Source organism: Drosophila mauritiana, chromosome X (assembly GCF_004382145.1).
Source record: "Drosophila mauritiana strain mau12 chromosome X, ASM438214v1, whole genome shotgun sequence".
NCBI classification, from domain to species: Eukaryota; Metazoa; Arthropoda; class Insecta; order Diptera; family Drosophilidae; genus Drosophila; species Drosophila mauritiana.
The window spans coordinates 12,505,672-12,529,013 of record NC_046672.1 but is presented as its reverse complement, the minus strand read 5'-3'; the positions used below and the strand labels follow the sequence as shown (position 1 = coordinate 12,529,013).

General features: G+C 41.2%; 1 protein-coding gene across 6 annotated transcripts in view; it reads left to right on the top strand.

Annotated features, from left to right (window-relative positions):
- The window catches only part of LOC117146658, a 54,297-nt gene that overhangs the window by 8,233 nt on the left and 22,722 nt on the right, over positions 1-23,342 (top strand). For 3 of the 6 annotated variants that reach the window (XM_033312997.1, XM_033312996.1, XM_033312995.1), the window contains 4 exons: positions 1,916-3,364; positions 18,888-20,515; positions 20,883-22,767; positions 22,933-23,326. In XM_033312997.1, the coding sequence (XP_033168888.1) occupies positions 2,863-3,364; positions 18,888-20,515; positions 20,883-22,767; positions 22,933-23,326 (4,409 nt within the window). In that variant the 5' untranslated portion in view covers positions 1,916-2,862. Of the gene's footprint in view, positions 1-1,915; positions 3,366-18,887; positions 20,516-20,882; positions 22,768-22,932; positions 23,327-23,342 lie in introns of those variants that run through there. The other 3 variants (XM_033312998.1, XM_033312999.1, XM_033313000.1) reach the window with 3 other exon arrangements.

The window sequence follows — 23,342 nt, the reverse complement described above, 5'->3', positions numbered from 1 at the left end:
CTGCCGTGCAGTTTAATTGCTTTCATTAAAAGCAAACACAGTTGCAAAATTGCAAAACTAACTAAATAAAGCAGAAATAAGGTTGTTCGGTTGGGGGAGGGGAAGGGATGGGATATAAAAACGCCGACTGCGACGCTGGCTGAGGCAGTACAGAAAAACATGTGGCCAGAAATATTGGAGAGTTTTTCATGGCAACGTTGCCAAACTTCAGCACCCATGATTTTCTACCAGGGCGGGCAGCTGTCTTCCTCTGTTTTTCATACATATATGTATGTATGTACATACATATATCTCCAATTGTATATGTACATAGCCGTCTATGTGTGTGTTTGTCTATATGCCCGTGTGTATGTGTGCTATCGAATGATAGATGAGTGGGCGAAAAATTATTGATGAATTCTGCTTTTAAAGCGCTTCAGTTCCATGGGCCGTTGAAATAAATTCAGCTCGTATGGGAAAAGAGAGAAAAAGTTGTATAATTCAAGTGCGGCTTAAAATACAGTCGCAATTCATGAAATTTCAATGAAACTAATGGAAAATGCGGATCAGTTGAAATATGTACATATGTATGTATGTTCATACATGAGAACTTCATGCTTGCCAAATGGTATTTACATACATTTGTAGTTGATTGAAAAATATGCATAAACATATTTATATTGTACAGTTCTAAAGACCAGACAACTTAATTCTTACATTTTCCAAAGCAATGAAGGCACTTTTATTTCAAATATTTCCCTTTAAAATTATTATTAAAGGACATTCTGATCAAAGGAATACGATTTGATTTGCAGATATAATGTATTGAGCTTTATAATATGCACAAATATGTATAAAATGTATTGCATTTAGTATATGCATGTTGCTCTTTCATGTTCAGTTTTATTTACAAACCAATTTGGCAAACCAATCGTAAAAAATTAATGAGCAAATTCCGGAATAATTATATTTCTGTTTCCATTTAACGAAAAACCCATGCGAATAGAATGTGTTGAATCATTTCGCTTGGCTTTCAAGCAATGCCAGTGAATATGAATTGAATCATTAATTGCTTTTTATATCAAAATAATAATGCGAATTTAATGAACAGTGGTTTAGTAATCATCAAAAATGCTTGACTGACAATGGAGAAGATTATCAAAAGCCGAGAGATGACCTTTAGTTTTTCTGTCTTTAATTAAAGCGAAAGATGATATATGATATCAAACCAAATATATGTATATCCTTCGCCAATTATAATGGTATAACTTTTATAATTAACGATTTTATCGATAACCAAACACGATAGACTTCTAATTTGCAAGACTTATAAAATTATCATAATCTCCAAACTCGTTTTGCTCGTCACTTTTGAATTCAAAATTGTGTAACTCAAAAGCGATCTTAGTAATTTGATAATCGAAATAATCGATCGATAACTAAGTCAATCAATCCTGTGTAGTCACTTCCCATTGTTTCTGCCATAAGTTGGTTGTGTTTCCATTGCCGTTCGAATGCTCGATCTAGAGGACTTTTGGCCGTAAATACCAATACCTTAAGCTCCCGGTCGATAACATAAGTCGGATTGCGATGGCTGGGGCAATTCAATGACAGAAATAATCGCAGACGCGATAATGCGCTTCTGCACTTCAAACCGGTCAGCGACAATTTTTTGTATTTTTTTTTTCATATTTTTTTTTTTTTTTGGATTTCGACGAGGGTTTTGGGAGCTGTGGCATGGCGGGTGAGCATTATCTGCTGGAATATTTATGGCCATTATCGATTTTCTAATCATTTAACCTGCTATGCCTGCTATCGTAAGCTCCCCCCACTTCCCACACCACCCCCTCCCATATTTTTTTTTTTTTTTTAGCTTTTTTGTGTGTTGATTTTTTGCAACTAATCAGAGTGTTTCTCTATCTTTCGTTTTTTGCAGTTCGAAATGGACGGACCGGCGGTTTGGATGGATGGATAATAAAAAAAAGTAAACTTCTTTTGTTTTTGCCTCTTTTTTTTCGGTGCGTGTCGTCATGTGATAGAGCGAAAGAGAGAGAGCTGTCAAGATGGCAAGAGGGCTGGAAAAAAAGAAGTGTGCAAAGCTGTTAATTAATGGAAAAATTCGTTTCGTTTTCGAAATTCGTTAAAAAAAGCAAGATATTTTTATATAAGCCGCACACACACACACACATACACATACACATCTACATCGAATTGCCGAAATTTACTTTTTGGAAGTGTTAAATTGCCAAAATCCCAAACACAACCATTTTTTTCGCATTTTTGTTGTATGATTTGCCCAAAGTGAAGTGATGCAAATAACGAAGAAAAAAAAAAAAGAAAAAAATGAAAGAAAAAAAATGATATCAATATGTTTCAACAAATGAAATGGAAAATAATATTCAGTGCAAACATCTTTTCCTTACAGAGCGCAGTGTGTGTGTAAATAGATAAGATCAAAAATCAAAGAGAAAAAGAAAATCTCTATACAAATATATAATCAATTGATTTACAGTGCAAAGAAAAAGTGCAATCAAAATAAAAATAAAAAAATGCAATCGCATTAAGGCAAATGCTGTTGCCCCGTTGCAGCAACAACAGCAAACCAAAAAAAAAAAAGAAGCAACAATTAAGTTAGTTAAACTTTAAGAGAAAAGTTACAAAAAAATTACAGAAATTAGTGCTAACTTTAAAGCGAAATTTTTTTGTGGGGCACTTCCGAGAGAATGTCGCAGTGCAATAATGTTGCAACTGTCGGCAGCAGCAACAAAAGCAACAAAAGCAACAGCAGCAACACGTTAACAACAGCAACAACAACAAAACAAAGCAAATCAATCAATTCTGCGGCCAACAACAAGTGTTTAAGCCAAAAGAGTTCGGCATGAAATGGAAGCAGCTATACGCTCCACTTCAGTGCAGGTCGGTGCTCCGCCGCCCACAAACAACAACAGCAGCAGCAGCAGCAACAGCAACAACAACACTAGCAACAATAACAACAATAGCAGCAACAGCGGCAGCAACAGCAGCAGCAACAGCAGCAGCAACAACACACCAAACGGTGCGCAGCAGCAGCAGCAACAACAACACCATCAGCAGCAGCAGCAGCAGCATCATCAGCAGCAACGTGTTGTTGCCAGCAGCAACCAGCAACAGCAGCAACAGCAGCTGCAGCAACAGCAGCAGCAGCAACAACAGCAGCAGCAGCAGCAGCATGATAATGGACCAACGTCCCATCATTTGCATCAATCATCTATCAGCATCTCTAATCAGCAGAATAAAGCGACGCAACAGCAGCAGCAGCAGCAACACCAAAAGCAGCAACAACAACAGGCTTCCAGCATGTCCGCGTATCAGCAACGCCTGCCATCAAATGCAGCATCCATTCACAGGTGAGTGCCAAAGTTGGCAACAAGAAATGTTGGCAAAGGGGAGGAGGGGGTAGGAGGAGGAGGAGGAGGAGGAGGAGGAAAGGAGGAGGAAAGGAGGAAGGAGCATCCTAATGCAAGGCAGCAATCAAACGCAACCATTTCCACGCGGTAAATTTCCGCAGCAAAGCTCATTTCCTGTCTGCTGTCTTTTCCAGCCTGTTCGCAACTAGTTTTCCACTCACCTTCAGTTGCTAGAGAACTGGGTGGTGAAAACTGGGTGGACTGAGTCATAGTTTTCCGTAATATATGTACATGTACGAAAGGCATGAAACAATGTAAGAGTCCTAGTGAAATCTGCTAGTGTCACGTAGTGACGAAGCGCACCTATGGCTCTGATTTCGTGAAAGAATTTGAGATGGTGTATATATTTAGTTCTTTTTTTATCGCATTAGGAGTTGATTTCGTTTGATTTATCAAGTTTCCGTTTCTGTTTAAAATTCCATTTCCGCTGTGAATTCGAAATTTAAACTAATTGACAAGTGCATAGACTTCATGTTTTTCCTTGTATTAAATTTCCCAGCCATGCAGTATTATTTTACATTGGGCAATTATAAAAGTAAGCTTCCAATAATTTAGCTTCGTTGTTTATTATTTATACATGAGTGGAAAATGGAAAATATCCGGCCTCTTTCCAATAGGAAAATATTGAATTTTAAACAAATTTTCCACACCAAATGTAAACTTCTACTTGTTTACTTCGCCTTTGTTCACTAATGATTATTATTTAACCAATATCCTATTTTGTTTTTAATTTATATGTGGTGTTGTGTGTATTTTCATTGAAGTTGTTGAAGTTTTTATTGATAGGGTTTCCTTTATGTTTCTAGGCAAGTTATGAAGGAAATACTATAAATATACTATATAAAAATACTATAAAATACTATAAATATAATGCCAAATTGTTGAGTGTTCGACTTGATTTATTTCATTTATCAGTCTACTTTCAATTAAAATTCGCAGAATATTGGCCGCAATTCCGATAAGATTAGTGCCGTGAAAATAAACTTGCATCAAGTTTATTTATGTTTTTAGATTGCAACTTTCAAGTGGTTGCGGTTTCAATGGAAAAGGATTCAATTTATTTCGGAGAGAAACGTGTTTAAACTTTTGCTGTGTTTCATTTTTGCTTTCGGGCGCACTTGTTTGACCTTGACTCGTTTCAATGGCATTTGGTACTATAATAAACCGGTTTAACCCAAAGTTATGCTAATGCTCCATTTCCGTTGTTGTCGTGGAAACAGGTGGCATTTTAAATATGTCCATAAAAAGTTTCATAAATTGGATTACCAATGCGTTTCAAGAAAAACTGACAACTATTGTGAATATTTCGCAAAAGACTAGACATAAATTACCTGTCAAATACGTATAGATTTTTTTAATTTTATAAAAATTAAATAGTTTAAATAGTCACAGAACATAAAAAACCTTTGAAAATCATATTTTCTTCCTAAAAACCTGCATTTCTTTAATGAAACAATTTTGAGTTAACTTTAACTTAAACTTTAAAAAGCGCAAATATCGTTTAGCAACACTTGTATTTCGCATTTGCATTGATTTCATAATTTGCATTTTCGACGCCAGTTGGTGAAAATGAGTCATTGCAAAGAGTGTAAGATAATATGGGAATTATGTGTGTAGTATACAAAGAAGAGTTAAAAAAGATGCGGAAAAACGTAACAAATAAAAACGCAAGCTAATGATAATGACACTGGTAACGATGACGATGATGATGATGATGATGGTGGTGATGATGATGAGGTACGGTTTCATGTTTTTGTGGCTTAGAGACGAACGAAAAACAAAGTGGGAAGTGAAAAGCATTTGAGAAGAGAGACACAAGACAAGGTGATAAAAAAACGGGCATAAGGAAAAGCTAAAAATAATTATATGTAATTTAACACCATTGACCTGCCACAATGATTACAGTGGAGGCAGTAAAAGGCAACCACAATAGAGAATGGAGGACATCCTTTCCCTTGGCCATTCAATTCGTATCCGGCCCAAAGGACCAACCATTAGTTGAGAACAAATGTAGATTGCTGTTAAGGGAAATCTTCTAGCTTATTTATATTTTTTTATTCTTAGAATGATAAGATATAAACTGCCTTAAAACGTAATTAATAAAAAATGTAATTTTGTTAAAGGCTTTCATTTCTCAGTGCTCACTGTGTGTATAACAAAAGCAAATTAATGTTAAAAGGCGAGATAATATTGCTGATGACGATGGACCGAAATTATTTTCACTCTTCTTGCTTGTTTATGTTTGGGTTTTCTTTTGTTAATGCTTTTTTTTCGCTTGTTTGCTAAATTAGAACGCAATTTAAAAGAGAAAAGCAGTGGTATCCGTATCCACCTCTTTTTTTCTTGCGGAAAAAGTTTGGTGATTGATGTGATTGGTGTCTGGAGTGCAGATAAAAAAAATCTACAACAATGTTGAAAAATAATGTACGCACGAAACGTAAAACTCAAAATAAACACACTCAAATATGTGAAATTTTTTGTATGTCTAACAAATTTACCGCAGAAAGAAAACAAAACAAAAAATAATGCAGCCAAATATAAGTTTTATCAGGCATTTTTTATTTTATTTAAATAATGTATGTGTAGGATTGTGTTAATGAGTTTAAAAGAAAGTGGCCTAAATTGATGATTTGTCATCGATAACTAAGGAATAATCATTCTTGTTGCAGAAACGCTTGTTATATGCTCTATTTTTAGGTTCATTTCGATTAGCCTGATTTTTCCCATACACTTACACAACTTTGGTCCAATTTGTGATGCGCTTTTCCCAGGGTTTTTCCCACCCCGCCTGCCCTTTTCGCTTTTCCGGTCCCACCACAAGCAACTGTGTTATCGATATCGATATGCGGATGTTGTTTGCATTTGGGGCAGTGTGGATTTCGCATTTCTTGCTTTGCCCCCTTGGCAAATGTCAACAGTTTTTGTTTCATTCACAAGGGGCAACCCCCACACACACACACACGCAAGTGCACATAAATTCAAGCTGCAATTGCATGCCGCTTCACAAACACACACACACACACACACTCATCACAATTTTAATCGCTTTCGAACGGTCAAGGTTGCAAAATATTTAATGAGTCAAATGCGACGTCGCGACGCCCGCTATCAGCTGGCAGCGCAGTCGACGTCGACGTGGGCAGCGCTGCTGTCGTTTCTTCTCTTATTTTTATGTACATATGTGTGTGATTTTTTTTTTTTTTAACTTTTTGTTTATCGACCCGGCACTTTAAACACATGCATATGCATAGTGTACATATGTCAGTCATGTGCGCGTTGTTTTTGTTGCTGTTTGCTTGTCACTCCGTCGCTTTTGCCCTCTGCCTTGCCCCTTGCCCCTCTCTCCTTGCCCCCTGCCTCTTGTTGTTTTTTTTCCATTCCCCTCCCCTTTCCTCCTCCCATTTTTGTGCCATTTTTAACCCATTTTTAATGGGCCTCCATTGGTTAAATGCTTAACGCTCTGGCGCATACAACTAAATTTACTGAAATGACTTATATTTTTAAGCAACCAACGCTAATATATAATTTAAAAAAAATGGCATATTGCACAAATGGCAGGGCAAGAAAAATACAGGGAATGTAAGCCAAACAATTGAACAGATTTCCCTAAACAAACATCGGAAATTCCCAACCGGAACACAAGCCGAACGAAATTGATATTGCTAATTGGCAAGAATTACAATTCGAAAGGAAGTTTAACCACTCGATTCTTGGGCAAAGTTTATTTGCCTGTGAATGAACATTCGATATTGTATATAGTGTGGCTGGCTGGTCTTTGTGGGTAGCGAATAATGGAGACGTCGGCAGATACAAATGTATCTGTATCTTTTTGCGCCTTTGTGTGTCTGGTATCAGCGCTGCGATGCCTTTGTTATTGAAAATGCAGCTATAAAAATAAACAAAGAACAGGCCACAATGACGCCCACTGCCACTGCCCCGCCCCCATTCCCACAGTCTTTAAAATTCATCGAGGAAAAAGTTTCGCCCATTTTAGTTTTAGTTTCTTTTCAACCTCATTTTTTTTGCTCTTTGTTGGGCCAAAACTATTTTGTAGTTTGTGTGTAACTTTGGCAGAAGTTTTGAACTTCCATTTTGAATATTTGAAGGGAAGTAGTTTCTCCGTTTTATATGCTTATTTTTAATTTTTTCTTCCTTTTTGTTTTATTTAGGTAAACTTTTTGGAACTGGAGGAAATTGAAGGAGCCAAAAATGAAACTTCAATTGGAGATTGTGTTTGGGGAATTGTAAATCAATTTGAACTTCCTTGCTGGAAACTTTTCGGTCGATTAGAATTACGATTTTCGTTGGAATTGGAATTGGAATTTTCCTGAATTTGGAATTTTCTATTTGCGTTTTGTGCCCATAACTACTGAGACGACTTTCATTTGTCCAGAACAACTGACATGTGAATATTTGATTGTTTTTAAGTTTTCGAAAGGGAAATGAACAAGAAAGTATTAAATATTTATGTTTGATTTGCTCTTCAAGTCGATAATCGAAAATAATGAGAAACTTGGCTTCGTTTATTTTCAATAAGAATGCTGGAATGTTATATGTATTTATTTGTATTTTTGAATCTAAATGCTATGGATCCAATTAAAACATTTGTCGATGTTTCATTGATGAAGCGTTGATGAAAGTAGGGCATGAAAAACTGCCAAAAAGAGCGATGAAAAAGCAAGGGAAATATGAGTGAGGATTTAGTGATTAAATAGCGGTGAACGAGCGATGAATCGAGTGATTTTTTGCCCGTTAAAATGCGCTTAAACAGCAGTGATTTATAGCGATGATTTTTCGCTATTTTAGTGCTGTTTATGAGATGTTTTTCTTAGCTATGATTTCCAATGTTAAAATTATGGCTCTATTTCATACAAATTGAGCGTTGATTAAGCGCTTGAGATTTTTACTGAGCGATGATTCACTGATTAAAAAGCGGTGAATGGAACTGCAGGATTTATAGTAAGTAAATTTAAGCTATTTTCTCTTTATTGAAAACGTATAAAATCGATAAATTATTGTTATTATTATTATTCTTATACTAAAAAGTTTTTAAATGCTTTTGCATTATCTATTAATTCACATTGCTTATGTATATGAGTATCTTTTTTATTTAAAAAGTACCTATCTTGTTAACTGGAACAATTCGGGCATACAATGTATGCATGTACATTGGTGTATCGTTATACCCCCGACCTATCCCAATAATATTATAGCATTGGGCAAGCATTTGCACTTGGTGGATTGCTGGTGGGGAGGGGGGTGGTGGGGGTGCACTAGCAGAAATAAAAAACACAACAAAGTACAAAATCGAGAGGAAAAGGCAAAACACAAAAAATGCCAATAAAATGCACATACGTAATGAAATATAATTAAAGAAAGCGAGGAGGGGAAAAAGAGAAAAGCCAAGTATAATTAACAATTGACGCGGTCGATGCCAACGTCGCAGTTTTCGACGTCGACGTCCAGACAATGTCTATTTTTGCTAAAAGCGCAACAATACAAAAAGTGCAGCGGCCCCAGAGGAAAAATGCAAAAAGCTAAAAAAAAAAAAAAAACAAAGTTGCGGGGAAGGAGGAGGTGGCAGGAAAAGAAAGGGGAGGACTCATTATGAAATCACCTTCAACTATAGTTTTGCACTGCAACGACCCCAAGCTAGACAGAGTGGGAAATATAGTGGACGAGCGGAAAAGAGACGCAATAGCAATGGGAAGATGAGGGCAAAACGGAGAGCGATAGATTAAAAAAAAGAGACGGAATGAGGCAATGAGATGCTCAGAGCAAACAGTTGCAGTCAATTAAATAGCACTACCCAGTGAGTAATAATAGGCATAATAATGCAATAATCGAAACCTTAGTTTCATATTAAAAAACGATCTCTTTAAACAATCGAAATAAAGTATTGCAATCGAAAGCATTGTATGGTCAAAACTTAGAAAAGACATCAAACGTTTAGAAATCATGGGGCTAAGAATAATAAATCGAAAATATCGAAATATTCGATGCCTAACCTATCGAAGGCATGCAAATATCGATAGTAAGTTAAAGACAGTTATGCAATATCAGGGATCATAAACAGTTGCTGAGATACTTTCTCCCCAAAGAAGTGCCCTCTATTGGCATAAGGTACTGAACATCTGTGGCTATATAATATTTTTCTATTGAGCTGACTCATATTCGTTTTGTAAATTCCCCGAGGTCTTTAACATTTTGACCCCAGCTGTAAGTCGTTAATGTATCTGTATCTCTGCCACTGTATCTGTATCTGCAACTGTATCTGTATCTGCAACACAATACCGCACATACACATTGTCGAAACGAGCGCACACTCGAGGCCACGTAAAACGGTTAAAGTTCTCTGAGTCATGCCGGCCCAACCCCGCCCCTCCCCCCTCCCTCCCCCCCCCTTCGCAAGCCATTATTTTCCAACCCGTCTATATGTATATATGCATATGTGTATCTCCATTGAGCAGTAGTTTTACAGTTAATCGGCGACGGAGACAGAGACAGAGACAGAGACGCATGCAAACGACGACATTTGTTCGCATTCTCAGCGATTGAAACTTTAATGAACCCGTCCGCCCGCCCCGCCCACTCCGCCTTTCCCCCACCTCCTGCGTCCCCCTTTTCACCATTGGGCCGTCCATTCAATTTTTGATGATGATTGCTCGTTGAATTTTTGATACGTCTTTGCATAATCCATTCTATTTTTATTGCCCTCCATCGATCGATGATCGAACAATATGAACTGAGTTAGGGAATCATGGGTAATTAACGCGTATTACGTGTATCGTAATAAGGATGGATTGAAATGCTTTTGGAATTGGAATTGATTTTAGAGTTATAAATTGATGTTGATTATTGATTAATCCGCATGCTTTTTTATGACCCTAATTTTCTGACTGCGCTTCCTGAGTTCGTCCTACAATGATGACTCGTTTGATAAGCGGCTGTTATCTATAAATATATATATATATATATTATATAGTAAATTTTCCTCTATCTCGCTGTCTTTTATTTCATTTTGTTTTTGTCCCTCTTCCGTGTTTAGTTGTCGACAAGTTTGTTGTTGTTGTTCAATCGTGAATCGATTGTGATAAGAGTGTATTTAATGATAACGCCACGCATCGTGTTCTATCAATGTCACGTTCCTCTTTACACACACACACACACACACACACAGCTGCATTCCCACTAGATTAAATCGCGATAAGTTTTATGACTTATTGTGTATTATTTGCTTTACGCGGCATTCGTAATTGCTGTTCTCACTGCTTTCAGATTAGATTAAAAAAAAAATTGGGAAAAAAACACGCATGTGTGCCTATAAAATAGGAACAACAAGAAACAGATTAATTCATGGCCCCGTTTTGGCGCGCATTTTTATTGGCTTTTTGTTTTTTTATTTTTTTTTTTAGCTTTGCTTATAAAAGTAGCTCGTCAGAGTGGAAAAGATTGGGGTGTGAGATGGTGTGTGTTTCTATTTACCTTTGTTTTACAACCTCGATTAGATAAAAACACCTTTGTACACCCCCTCTCCCGCGTTCCAGAAACAGAAAGCAAACCCTTCACTTGCGTTTTATTTTGGATACTGCGCAGAAAAAGCGATGAAACTATTTTTATACTTAACTCGATGGCGAATATTAGTTGGTTTTAAGGGAGAGCAAACTATATTCAGCCAAAAGATAAATTGTTAAGTAAACTATATGTGTGATCATCGTGATTATTGTAACCTTTGCAAAATCTCTAAAAAAAGTATAAAACAAGCATTAGATACTCTTCAAAAATAAGTTTAAACTGTGGTTATAAATTCGGTATTTAACTATAATAATACCCAGAATAATAAGCTTTTTGTTTTGGTTATTGTAAACTAAACGTTTTGTTTTAAATATTTTTTAAATTATTGTTCGCATTGCTTTGGAACCTTTGCATACCAGAGTTGAAATTCATGCGAACGCTCGCAATAATTGGCACACCTAATCACACAGCCCCTTTCCATAAAATTATACAAGCATATTTTTGTACATATACATGCACATATTTACAAGTAATTTTGTTTTTACCATGTGCCGGCAAAAGTTCAATGTACAGCTATGAAAATAGACGGAATGTGTTGCCCATTATGCTGTTGTAGTCCCTTTCGATCGTAGATCTTTTTGTATCCACTGTATATGGATAGACAGGAAATTGCTTTCGCAACCTCGTGTGAAAATTCGCAAGTTAGTGGGATGCGTTGCTTACACACAATAAATACAGATAAACATACATAAACATATGTGCGTATGTATATTTATTCCCAGAACTTCAAGAGTTATTTGAGATCTCAGAACCTTTCACAGTTTGCAAGGAAATGCCGAGATGTCTGTAGTTATTAAATAACTAAAAAAAAGCTAGAGTAAAAGAGTGCTAACTATATATTTACACAAGAAATTGTTTAAAAATGCTTATGTATCTATAAACATGTTCAAGATCATAAGGCATGAAAATGATCAGATTTCTTTTTCCCATTTATTTCTCATCACAATTTCAGCATTTTTGCTGATATCTCGTAATTTGAGTAAACTTAAACAACAATTCGCAGCGCTGACTGTGCGTTTGAAATAAAATATCCCCAGAGGGGCTTAAGTAGCGAAAAGAACCTGAGAAGCGAACGAAGAACCCCAACGAAAATTTAGCTGACTATCACTAAAAGGTCGAGAACAGCTGTAAAAACAGCTGGCTTAAATATCGGTGGTAAAGAAAATAAACGAAATAACAAAAAGGCAGATGGAAAGAAAATGTGTACCTTAGAGTTGCTTGGGTTTGCATATCGATCATATTATCGATTACAGACAGAGAAAAAGAAACGACTTCAAATCAGTTTAAGTTTAAGGTTTAAATATAGGCAAGTATCATAATGTGTGCTGATTGAATTCTAAAATATGCAGCAAATGCTAGTTTCTCAAAGCAAAACACTATGGAATAAGCCCCGATATTTATAGCCCCGGATATGGCTCATACTCTGGAAATACCTGGTTTGACTTTAGATTGCTTTATAGGTTGGATAGCGCCACCTGTCGGGTGATATCAGTGCCCGGTTTTGTGACAGTTTGTGAGGTTGTTGTTGACTTGAGGGGAATGCACGACGCCCACTGTCATAATAATAACACTAATCTGAATGGTCATGAGTCATTTGCGGTTTATTTTTTCCACTACCCATTTCCATTTTACCATTTTTTTTTCCTTTTTTTCTTTTTTTTTTCCATTTTTTTTTTTCTTTTTTTTCTTTTTTTTCTATTTGCTGTCGCCGTTTTCGTTGTACGTTGCTATAACTTAGTATACGACGCTCTCTCTCTCTATATTCATGAGGTGTGTGACAGGTGCGAGGGGAAAACCGAGCGACGGCGGGATGATAACTCATCGATGGACGACAAGGTGTGTGTTGTACATTGAACTACTAAATGGGCAAATGCAAATGTGCAATTTCAGCTCATTAATATTCAAGTGTCTCTCTGTGTGCGTGTGTGTGTGTGCCTTGTATTTGTGTTGGTGATAGACGTACATAGATACAGTTATGGTGATAAAGAAGCGACACGACAAGATGTCAGTGACGATAACATCCCGACTTAACTGCTGTCGACCGTATTTAGTCGGTTATTGTTTCGATTAGCTGCATTTAATCGATGAACCTAACTGTCATATGGATAGTTTGTCGGTTGGCAAATGAATCAGCTAGCTACTGATGCAACCGGGAATTTCCACGAGACTGCTCGCCATATTCATTAATGTGCCAAAAGGCAATCAACTTTGATTTTGTAATTGCAAACTGAAGGGGCGGGGCAGCGTTGCAAATGAAATCCAATTTATATTGAATTAACTATTTGTTAAATCACAACGCATGTGTCGGAACCAATGAACAATTTAATGAAACTTTAACGCATTCGCTCACAAGTTTTTAATTTTGAGAGCTGTCACGATGTTCGTTCGGCGTTAATAATAGCTAATTGTTTGTTAGCTGGACTGAATTTGTTTGATTTATTCGCAAAATAAGAAAGAGACAAATGTGTTACTACGTTTCCTGTTACTGGGTTTTTTTTTTGAGAATACTGTTACAATGTTTACCAGCCATAAAGATTAATTACAAATAATTACTATCGAATGCTTGACATGTCATTCGACACCCTGTAATCACCAGATACTGCCGCAAAACGCGATTAAAGTAGAACGATATGAATTCCCACAGTTATTAGTAATGCTTCTTGCGTGTTTTAACAACTATTTTAGACGAGTTTTGCCCATTAAAGTCGTGCAACATTCATCATGAGTGGAGGGGGGGAGATGTTGGCATTCTGGCTCAAAGAACAGCTGATCCAATTCGTGGTCTCTCCATCTGCCTGCCACTCATTTAGCTCCATCTCTCTCGTTCCCAGCTCTCGCTCTCCGTCTCTCTCCGGCAGTCGTCCTATCTCACTCTGTTCGCTTTTGTCTCTGTTTGCGTGGCTTTTCTTGTCTCGAGCACAAATTAAATTTCCAACGAATTTAATGGCACGCAGACGACAGACGGAAAAGGAGGAAGGACACGAGAGGAGAGGAGGAAGCAGTGCGGGGGGTGGTAGAGCGAAGAACGGAGACACAGATAGCAAAGGACGTTTTAAAGTTGCAGCTATCTCGCTCCAGCAGCTGGGCAAAGTTTAGCGCCTAAAAGCAGGCAACAGAAGTGAAAAGCATGTGGTTGGCGCAAAAGAAGGCGTGGGAAATATATGTATGTTGGCGAAAAATGGGCGAAATATATACATTTCTAGATTTGAAGTACGAAAAGCGGGCGAGAAGAATTAAAGGAAGCGAGAGAAGCGAGGAAAACCGGAGCCAAGAATAATAATCAACATACAAAGTACGGCTGGCTTTTCCAACCAGCAACTTTTCCACCCACTCTTTGGGGAATTCATAACAAGGCTGTCATCGCCACCCTCTACCACCCACTATCCCCCCCCCCCCCACACACACACACACTAACAGAACCTCCTGCTCACCAATTTTCTGCATTTTCTGCCGCCCGACAAAAATCAATAAGGTGCAAAACAAAAAGTTTGTTGTTTTTCTGTTTTGCACACTGTGCGCTGCAGTTGGGGCAAAAGGGATCGGAAAATTGGGCGGGAAAGTTGAGAAAAATGGGGAGGCGATAGCAGACAGCTATTTGTTGTGCGTACACTTGGACAAAATGCAGGTGAAAAGAAAACACTGCATATTTGGATGGGATGTAGTTCTACAAGAAGGTTACATAAGTACATACATTCCACTGCTGGCTAATAAAATGAAACATAACTATTAATTAATAATATTGCAATACATAAAGTCACATCGATTGAGTATAATTTTTGACAGTGTACTTCGTTTTTCTACAGCCACAGCTTCTTCTTGTTTCGTTCCCCTTTTATTTTTTTCTTTTGCATAGAAGAATTTGCGCTTTCCGTTTTATATTCGTGTTTTCTTCTTTTTTTTCTGTGGTTTTCTATTCCGCTCTTCTTTGCGTGGTCTATGTTCCATGTTTTAGGCTCCTTCTTTTCGGTTGTTCTGTTAGTTTTACTCCAATATTTGCCTGGATTCTTTTTATTTCGCTGTGTGTATATAGCTATGTATGTACATACATATAGATGTGTGGCATGCATGTATGTATGGATTACATGTACATGCACATACATACATGTACATATTTGTGTGGACACAGCCACAAGGCGTGGCTGAAAGAAGAAGAAGAAGAAGACGGCGAAGGGGGCGGTGGTGGGCGTTGGGGAGAATGCTTACGGATGCTGCACACACATGTGTGCACAAAACATATGGAGAGAATGTGTTGTGTACACACACATACAGACATGGCTATATACATATGACTTACTGCGCACATAACGGATAACGGGTAACGGTGCATGTGTGCATGCATGCCTTCTCTTTCGCCCACATATCCCCAATTCTGCCCTTAAACGCTGGCCATCTCTTTCTGGCTGCCGCGTGTTTTCAAACTTTTTCAAACGAAAACAAAGCTGTGTGCGGCTTTTAATTATTTTCCTTTTTGTTTGATCAAACTTTAAGGCGGAAAATGCGGAGCAGCACGGGGGAAATGTTTGGGGAATAAGCGAAAATGCTGAGAAAATGCTGAGCGAGAAGAAGCCGATGGAAGGAAACTTGAAAAGAGAGCTTATTAGCCGGAGCTTTTCCTTTGACTCGAGTTTAGATTTCGCATTTACCTTTTGTTCTCTTTCCTCTATTTCTTTGCTTTTTTAATTCTTGTCGTGGGTGTGGCACTCAATAAAAGTAAAAGATAATGGAGTAAATGTTCATAGGAAGAATGTAATACATTCAGACATCAGATATTTGACTTGATTTCTAGCTAATAACATTCTGAATATATTAGTTTAAATACGCATTTTTAGGGCTGCAAAACGTTAAACTTATGCAACGCAAATGGAAATTTGCTACTTTATCTCGCCAACACACAAAGGCAAATTCAAATTGTATGCTATTCTTCTGTATCTTGTATATTTACATATATCCATATATGTATAACAATTGCTAATTTTTCGTTTTCTCTTTTATTTTCAGGTAAAACATCCCAACGAGCGTGAATTCAGAACGATTTTGCGTTTTTGTGAAGGAAGGAAACGAAAATAACAAGGCATAAAATCGAAAAAACAAGAGTAATATGATTAAAACAAAAACCGAATCTCATTTGAATGAATAATCAAAATTGTTAAAATAAAATGAAATGTAGCAGTTGGTCAAGGAATTCTTATGTGAAAGATATGAAAATTTGAAAGAGTGTGAAAACATGATGGAATTTTAATTAGAACATCTAATAGGCAAGGTCGAAAGGAATTTAAAAGTAAGGGATTTATAGGAAAGAAATACGCGAAAAGCTTTAACGTAAAACGGTAAAAAGGTCAAAGTTTACACACGGTTTATAAAGCTTTTGGCCGATATAAAATATTATTTAAGAATACAAAATATGAGGCACAAGCTAATACATACATTCATTTATAAATACTTGATATGAAATTGTTAAAACTTTATGAACCAGCTTTATTAAACAAATTACAAAATTGCATTAAAGAAATGAAAACTAAATAAATAAAAAATATAAATATTCACTTGTTCAAAATTTGATAAAAAAAAACTAAGTATTGATATTGGCAAAATTTCAAAGAAAAATAAATAAAAAAATCAATAAGAAATGTAAAGAATATCTTATTCAATGCAAAAAACATACATAAATAAAGAAGAAACAAATATACATTTTTTGGCGTATAACAAATAACATATGTATGTGTGCATACATATGTGTATTTGTAAATCAGTATAAATTAGTTTTGTGCATTTGAAGTGATTTTCTACTCTGGCGATTTCGCATGGTTCGTCGTCATTCATGATTGATGATTGCGCTACATCATTGTCTGAGCTTTTCATATTTCTTTTTAACTCAAAAGCGAGCTGGACTGGACAAAAGCCTTGAATTTGATGTTTTTCTAAAGACAAAAATAAAAGAATGGTTCACGGTGAAGTTCGGCAACGTTGCTCGACGGACGCAGGCCATCTCATTCGCACTCCCATCTCGCATCGTTTTTAATATTTAATGAATTAATAAACGAGCCTGTGGTTGTTGCTGTGCAACTTTGTTTGCCAGCCTGTGTGTGTGAGTGTGTGTGTGTTTGTTTGTTTGTGAGTGAGTGTTTGCGAGCGACGTTGATGCATGAGGTCGCGACGCTGCGTCGGCGTCGACGTCGGCAGAGGCAGCGAGAGGGGCGTCTGGTCAATCGCGTCGCACGTTAATCACAAAATCACAAATTCCCATCAAATGCGTTTACTGTTGATAATAGTAAATTTGATTAAAAATGCACACAACAAGGGAAAAACATGCGAAATGCATTTTAGGCAGCTTTTTCGTACATATGTATGTATGAAGTGGTGTGCCTAATTCGGTAAATGTGGGAAATAGAAAATTGAGAATGGAAGGGCAAACAACACAGAGACGCTTTCAAAAAGCGATTGTAAGTAAAATATTAAAGCTCCTTTCAAATGTTTCAATAGTCGTGTATATACAAAAATGTATAGATACGATTGCCAAAGTGTTGCAAGCAATTTAAATTTGTTGCTAAAGGTGAATATGATGTGTATATACAAAAATGTATAGATACGATTGCCAAAGTGTTGCAAGCAATTTAAATTTGTTGCTAAAGGTGAATATGATGTGTATATACACAAATGTATAGATACGATTGGCAAAGTGTTGCAAGCAATTTAAATTTGTTGCTAAAGGTGAATATGATGCGGAAATAACTTTATAAAGGGAAAGGATAAAAGATGAATAAGAACGTTTAATGTAAGTAAGTTTAATGTTCTTAATAACTTTCTATTGCCATTCGAATTCAAATATTATGGTTCATTAATATAAAAGTTAAGCAGACGAAAACTAGTCAAATCTTTGGGTATGGCCAATTTTTGGGCCACCACTGTGTGTTGCGTGTGGCGAAGGGGCAGCACAACAAATCGGTTCGATCGCTGCCTCTGCCGGCGTCGCTCTGCCGCTGCCGACGCGGCTGCCGTTCGCTGGCGACATGGCTGACCGCCAACATCGAACATGTTCGATGCGAACGCGCGAACTAACGGACAACACATGGCGTAGAAACACCAAAACGAAAGAGATGGCCTCATTCGGTTCGCACGCACACCAGATCGATCTCTCTCGCTCTCTCTAGCTGGTTCGCAGTGGTTCGATGCCGGCCGGGGTTCGTGTCCCCAATAAACAAAAATAATAACAATAAGCTCAAATGCACCGTTAGATCGGTGCCCGCTTTTAAATTCCACTTAAAAATATGTATATATAAATATACACATGGGTCTATGCATTATGCAGATATGCTAAATTATATGATGCGTTGATCATGCGATTATCTTGGATTGCCGCAAAAACGGGGTCAAGCCTCAGTCAGATTTCATTTATTGCAGCATTTCTCGCTTGCCCGTAAATGGAATTGCAGATCGCAGTTCATAATTGAAAGCAAGTCGCTGGATTAGTTAGTTACTAGAACCGAATAGAACTTGTTTTTGTGGCTAACAGATGTTCTGACCTCTGGTTAAAGAGCTCTGCAATTCTATGTTTGATTGGCAGGTGTCAAAAGCTCACGCGATCAGTCAGTTAAGTTAGTAAGTCTGCAAGTTGGGGCATATGCATCATTTATAAGCATCGATTAACTATAGTAACATCTTGTAGTTAATTAAGCGTAATAAGAGTGTATTTGCATAAGAATCTTAATTAACTGCTGCAAATAAGATGTCTCCATGAATTAGGGGTTTTATTAGAAGTTAATGAACAACTTATAGCCATTGTAACCATTGAGAGATTCGCCTCCTTCCTTCGTAGAAATGCCTCACTGCCCGCGTTTCCATTGCCCATTTGGACAATAATTTAATAATCTGCTGTCTTCCTCTCCTTTCGCCCCCACTGGTCTTACAGGGCCCTCGAGCAGCTGCCGCAGTATGCGAAGCAGGTGGCTCATATGCAGCAGCAGCAGCAGCAGCAGCAGCACCAGTCGCACCAGCAGCAACAGCAGCAACAGGACCAACGCACCAACCTGCATCCGCAAATCCATCACCACCACCAACAGCAGCAGCAGCAGCAGCAGCAGCAGCAACAACAGCAGCAACAGCAGCAGCAACAGAAACAGCAGCAACATCATATGCAGCAGCAGCAGCAGCAACAACCTTTGTCACCACCTCACCCACCCGGCAGCAGCAACAGCAGTAGTGCCGCAGCGGCAGCAGCAGCAGCGGCAGCGGCTGCGGCGGCCGTCAACCCCGGTTACCCGCCATCATCCGCAGCAGCGGCGGCAGTCAACTCCGGTTACCCGCCACGGCCCCCGCAGCATCGTTTTATCCAGAACACGGGCTATAGCATTGCCCCGGCGCCTACCTACCGAGATAATCCCTACTCGCGCCACACCCAAATTCAGCAGCAGCAACAGCAACAACAGCAGCAGCAGCAGCAACAGCAGCAGCAGCAGCAACAGCAGCAGGCTGCAGCGTCGATGCCCGAATATCAGAGGGCAGCAGCTCGAGCGGCTGTGGCGGCGGTATCGGCGGGTAAAGGCAACGTTTCTGGCCAAAGTTCGAACAGCAGCAGTAGCAGCGGAGGTGGAGGAGGTAGTGCCGGCGGATCAGCTCCACCCGGCGGCGGTGTCGTCCAGGTATCGCAGTCCGGCGGAGTGCTGGTCATGGAGGCCATGCCCCACTATGCCAGTCAACCAAATAGTAATTCCTCCCAGCAGCAGCAGCAGCAGCAGCAGCAAGGCGGCAATCCCAGTGGCGCGGGTGCAACATCTGGTGCTGGCAGCGGTGGAGGCGGCAGCGGTGGCAGCGTAATGGTCGGGAGTCTGGGGCGCATCCTCATGCCCCACCCACAGGCACTGCAATACACCAGCGAGTACCTGACCAATGCCACAGCGGCCGTTGCTGCGGCGATGGTCAACCAGCGACAGCATTTGCAGCTGCAACAGCAGCAGCAGCAACATCCGCCCGAGCCATTTGGCGGCCAGCAGCCGTACAAGAAGCAACGGCTTAGCGAGGCCAATGCCAACAATATGAATCACCTGCCACCACACCCGCAGCAGCAACACCAGCAGCAGCAGCAGCAACATCAGGCGCACCAGCAACACCAGCGATCCTCACCAGCGCAAGTGCAGCAGCAACAGCAGCAGCAGCAGCAACAGATGAACAGCAGTCGGCAGAGTCACAATGACATGTGCCGGCAAGTGGTCACCACGCCAATGGGCATGCAGCTCAAGGTGGAGACGCTGCCACAGCAGCAACAGCAGCAGCAGCAGAAGCAGCAGCAGCAACATCATCAGCAGCAGCAGCAGCAGCAGCAGCAACATGGCTCACAATCCCAGGGCCGATCTCAGCCAGTGGTGAGCAGCATGTCCACCGTGGTGAGCCAACCAGTGGGCACGGTCACCGTCTCCACGGCGGGATTATCGGCGAGCCACAGCGGCAGCAGTGGCAACGTTGCCGCCGGACCGGGCTCGGGAAACACGGGATCCGCCAGCACCGAGGCCTACCATCCTCAGGTGAGTAGTGTCACCTGTGAGTGAGAGACGCGAGAAGAGCCATGCTTGAATTATGAATCGCAAACATTCCAACAAAATGCGTTAGTACAAAAACTAGTTTTTAAGGGTATTCCAAAAGGAATCTCTTTGAATCGGAGTAACGAAGTGACCATGAAAAATGGTGGTTGCATAGCTAAGGGTTTCGGGGTTGAGACTAGTTTTCTTTTTTTTTTTTGTTTCTGTGCTTTTTTTTTTTTGTCAAAGTCCAAGCTCATGAAACGTATGAAACGTGAGAATATTGCGACCACTTGATTCAAGCAGAGCTACTTCTTTAGACGTCTGGCCATAGGAACATTAGTCAGTTACTAACATGTTTACTGCCCATCAGGTGGAGGCCATTTCGCCGACATTGCCCAGCGATAGTTCGATTGAGGAGCGCGGAAGGACCAGCGCCAAGGAGGACCTACTCATGCAGATCCAGAAGGTGGACAATGAGATCAAGTCCGCGGAGACGACAATGGAAACGCTGCGCAAAAAGGAGAAGTCACTGATGGAGGAGGCCGCCCTGGCCAAGGAGCAGAGGGCCGCCAAGGAGGTGAACGACAACAACAATGATCAGGAGCCGGTGGTGGAGCTATCGTGGCGCAGCCAAATGCTGGCGGAGAAGATCTACGCGGCCAATCGGAAGACGGCCCAGGCGCAACATTCCATGCTGCAGAATGCAGCGGCCGAGGAATCCTCTCCGGGTTCCGTAGCCGGCAGACCCTGGTTGCCATTGTATAACCAGCCACTCGATGTCGAGGCCCTTGCCATGCTGATACGCCAGCATCAGAGTCAGATTCGTGCGCCCCTGCTTCTGCACATCCGAAAACTGAAGGCCGAGCGCTGGGGGCACAATCAGGGACTGGTGGAGAAGTACACTAAGGATCAGGCGGACTGGCAGCGACGATGCGAGCGGATGGAGGCCAGTGCCAAGAGGAAAGCACGCGAGGCCAAGAACCGCGAGTTCTTCGAGAAGGTCTTCACGGAGCTGAGGAAACAGCGCGAGGATAAGGAGCGCTTCAATCGCGTCGGCTCTCGGATTAAATCCGAGGCGGATCTCGAGGAGATCATGGATGGCCTGCAGGAGCAGGCGCTGGAGGATAAGAAGATGCGCTCCTATGCGGTCATACCGCCTCTGATGCACGATGCCCGCCAGAGGCGATGCGCCTATCACAACGAAAACGGACTTATCGAGGATATGGTGGCAGTTCATCAGCAGCGTAAGGCCCTCAACATGTGGACCGCCGGCGAGAAGGAGACCTTCAAGGAGAAGTATTTGCAGCATCCGAAGAACTTTGGGGCCATAGCCGCCAGTTTGGATCGCAAATCGCCTCAGGATTGCGTTCGCTACTACTACCTCAGCAAGAAGACCGAGAACTACAAGCAGCTGCTTCGAAAGTCCCGCCAGCGGACGCGCAGCTCGCGTAATCCAGCAAAGGCTCAGGCCGCTCAGCCGCAGTGCATCATCGATTCGATGACCACGGGCGTAATGACCCGCCTGCAGCGCGAGCAGCAGCAAAAGTCCGGCGGTCGTTCATCCGCCGTTGCCGAGCGTGAGCGTGCGGAACGGGCCGCCGAGCGGGAGCGTGTGGCGGAGAAAGCGGCAGCGGATGCAGCCAAGGCGGCAGAAAGTGCCGCCGAGAAGGCAAGCGCCGCCACCAAGGCCGTCGAAGCAACGGCTGCCGGTGAAAAGGTGGCCAAAGCGGCTGCAGCAGCGGCGGCGGCGGCAGCAACCACAACCGCAACAACAACCACATCATCATCATCATCGACGGCAAGTCCAGCGACATCGGCAGGAGCAGCCGCAGATAAAACGGATGCCGGCAAGACGGCTAGCGCCAGCGATAAGAATGCAGCAACAGCTGGAGGACCAGCGGCAGCAGGAACTCCGGCAGCAGCAACCACACCTGCAACAGCAACAGCACCACCAGAGATCTCAGCGGGCGGCGAGGCCAAGAGCAAAACCGCCGAGGAGGAGGCAGCAGCCACAGCCGGAGCAGCAACCGTGGCCACTGCCGGCACACCGGCAACCGGAGCGAGTGCGGCCAGCGCTGGCGAGGCGACGACGGCAACGGGCGCCACAGCGACAGCTGCCGCCAAGGGTGTTGGCAAACCGGAAACTGCGACTGAGCCAGCGGGAACGGCTGCAAAGGGAGCGGACTCTCGGGCAGAAGCCAACGATCCGCTGGCCAAAACTGGTTCGAAGGCTGTCAATGCCGAGGGCTATAATGGTGGGTCTAGTGGTGTAATGCTGTAGGGATATGGGTAATCCTCACATGTGCAATTCGTAGACAATCTATGGCACATTGACCACGGAATACCCGCATCCCATTCCCCTTTGTTATGGCATTGGAATGGATTCTAACTAAACAATTTTCCAATCTTCTGTATTTTAGCTATCGGTGGCAATAGCAGCAGCAATGCGACAGGCGCCTCCGCTCCGGCTCAGGGCGTAACCTTGAATGGCTTTAAGCCAGGCTATCAAACAGTGGTCATGGCCAATGTGAAGACGTCCACGGGTGGCGATGATTCTGCCAGCGCTGGAGCAGCACCTGGATCGGGAGCAGCAACGAATGCGGCGGCTGCGACGAGTGGCGATAAAATCGTGAAGACAACGCCGTCATCCAGGGCGCCAAATTCCACATCATCGACGGCGGCGAGTGAGAGTAGTGCCGGGGTGAACACCTATGGCCACACAGCCACCACGGCGGGCAACTATCTTGGCCAGAAACTGAAGGCTGCCCAAGTCGAGGGACTGGGAGCTGGCAATGAATTGCACTCCGATGTTAGGTGAGCGATTGTCTTG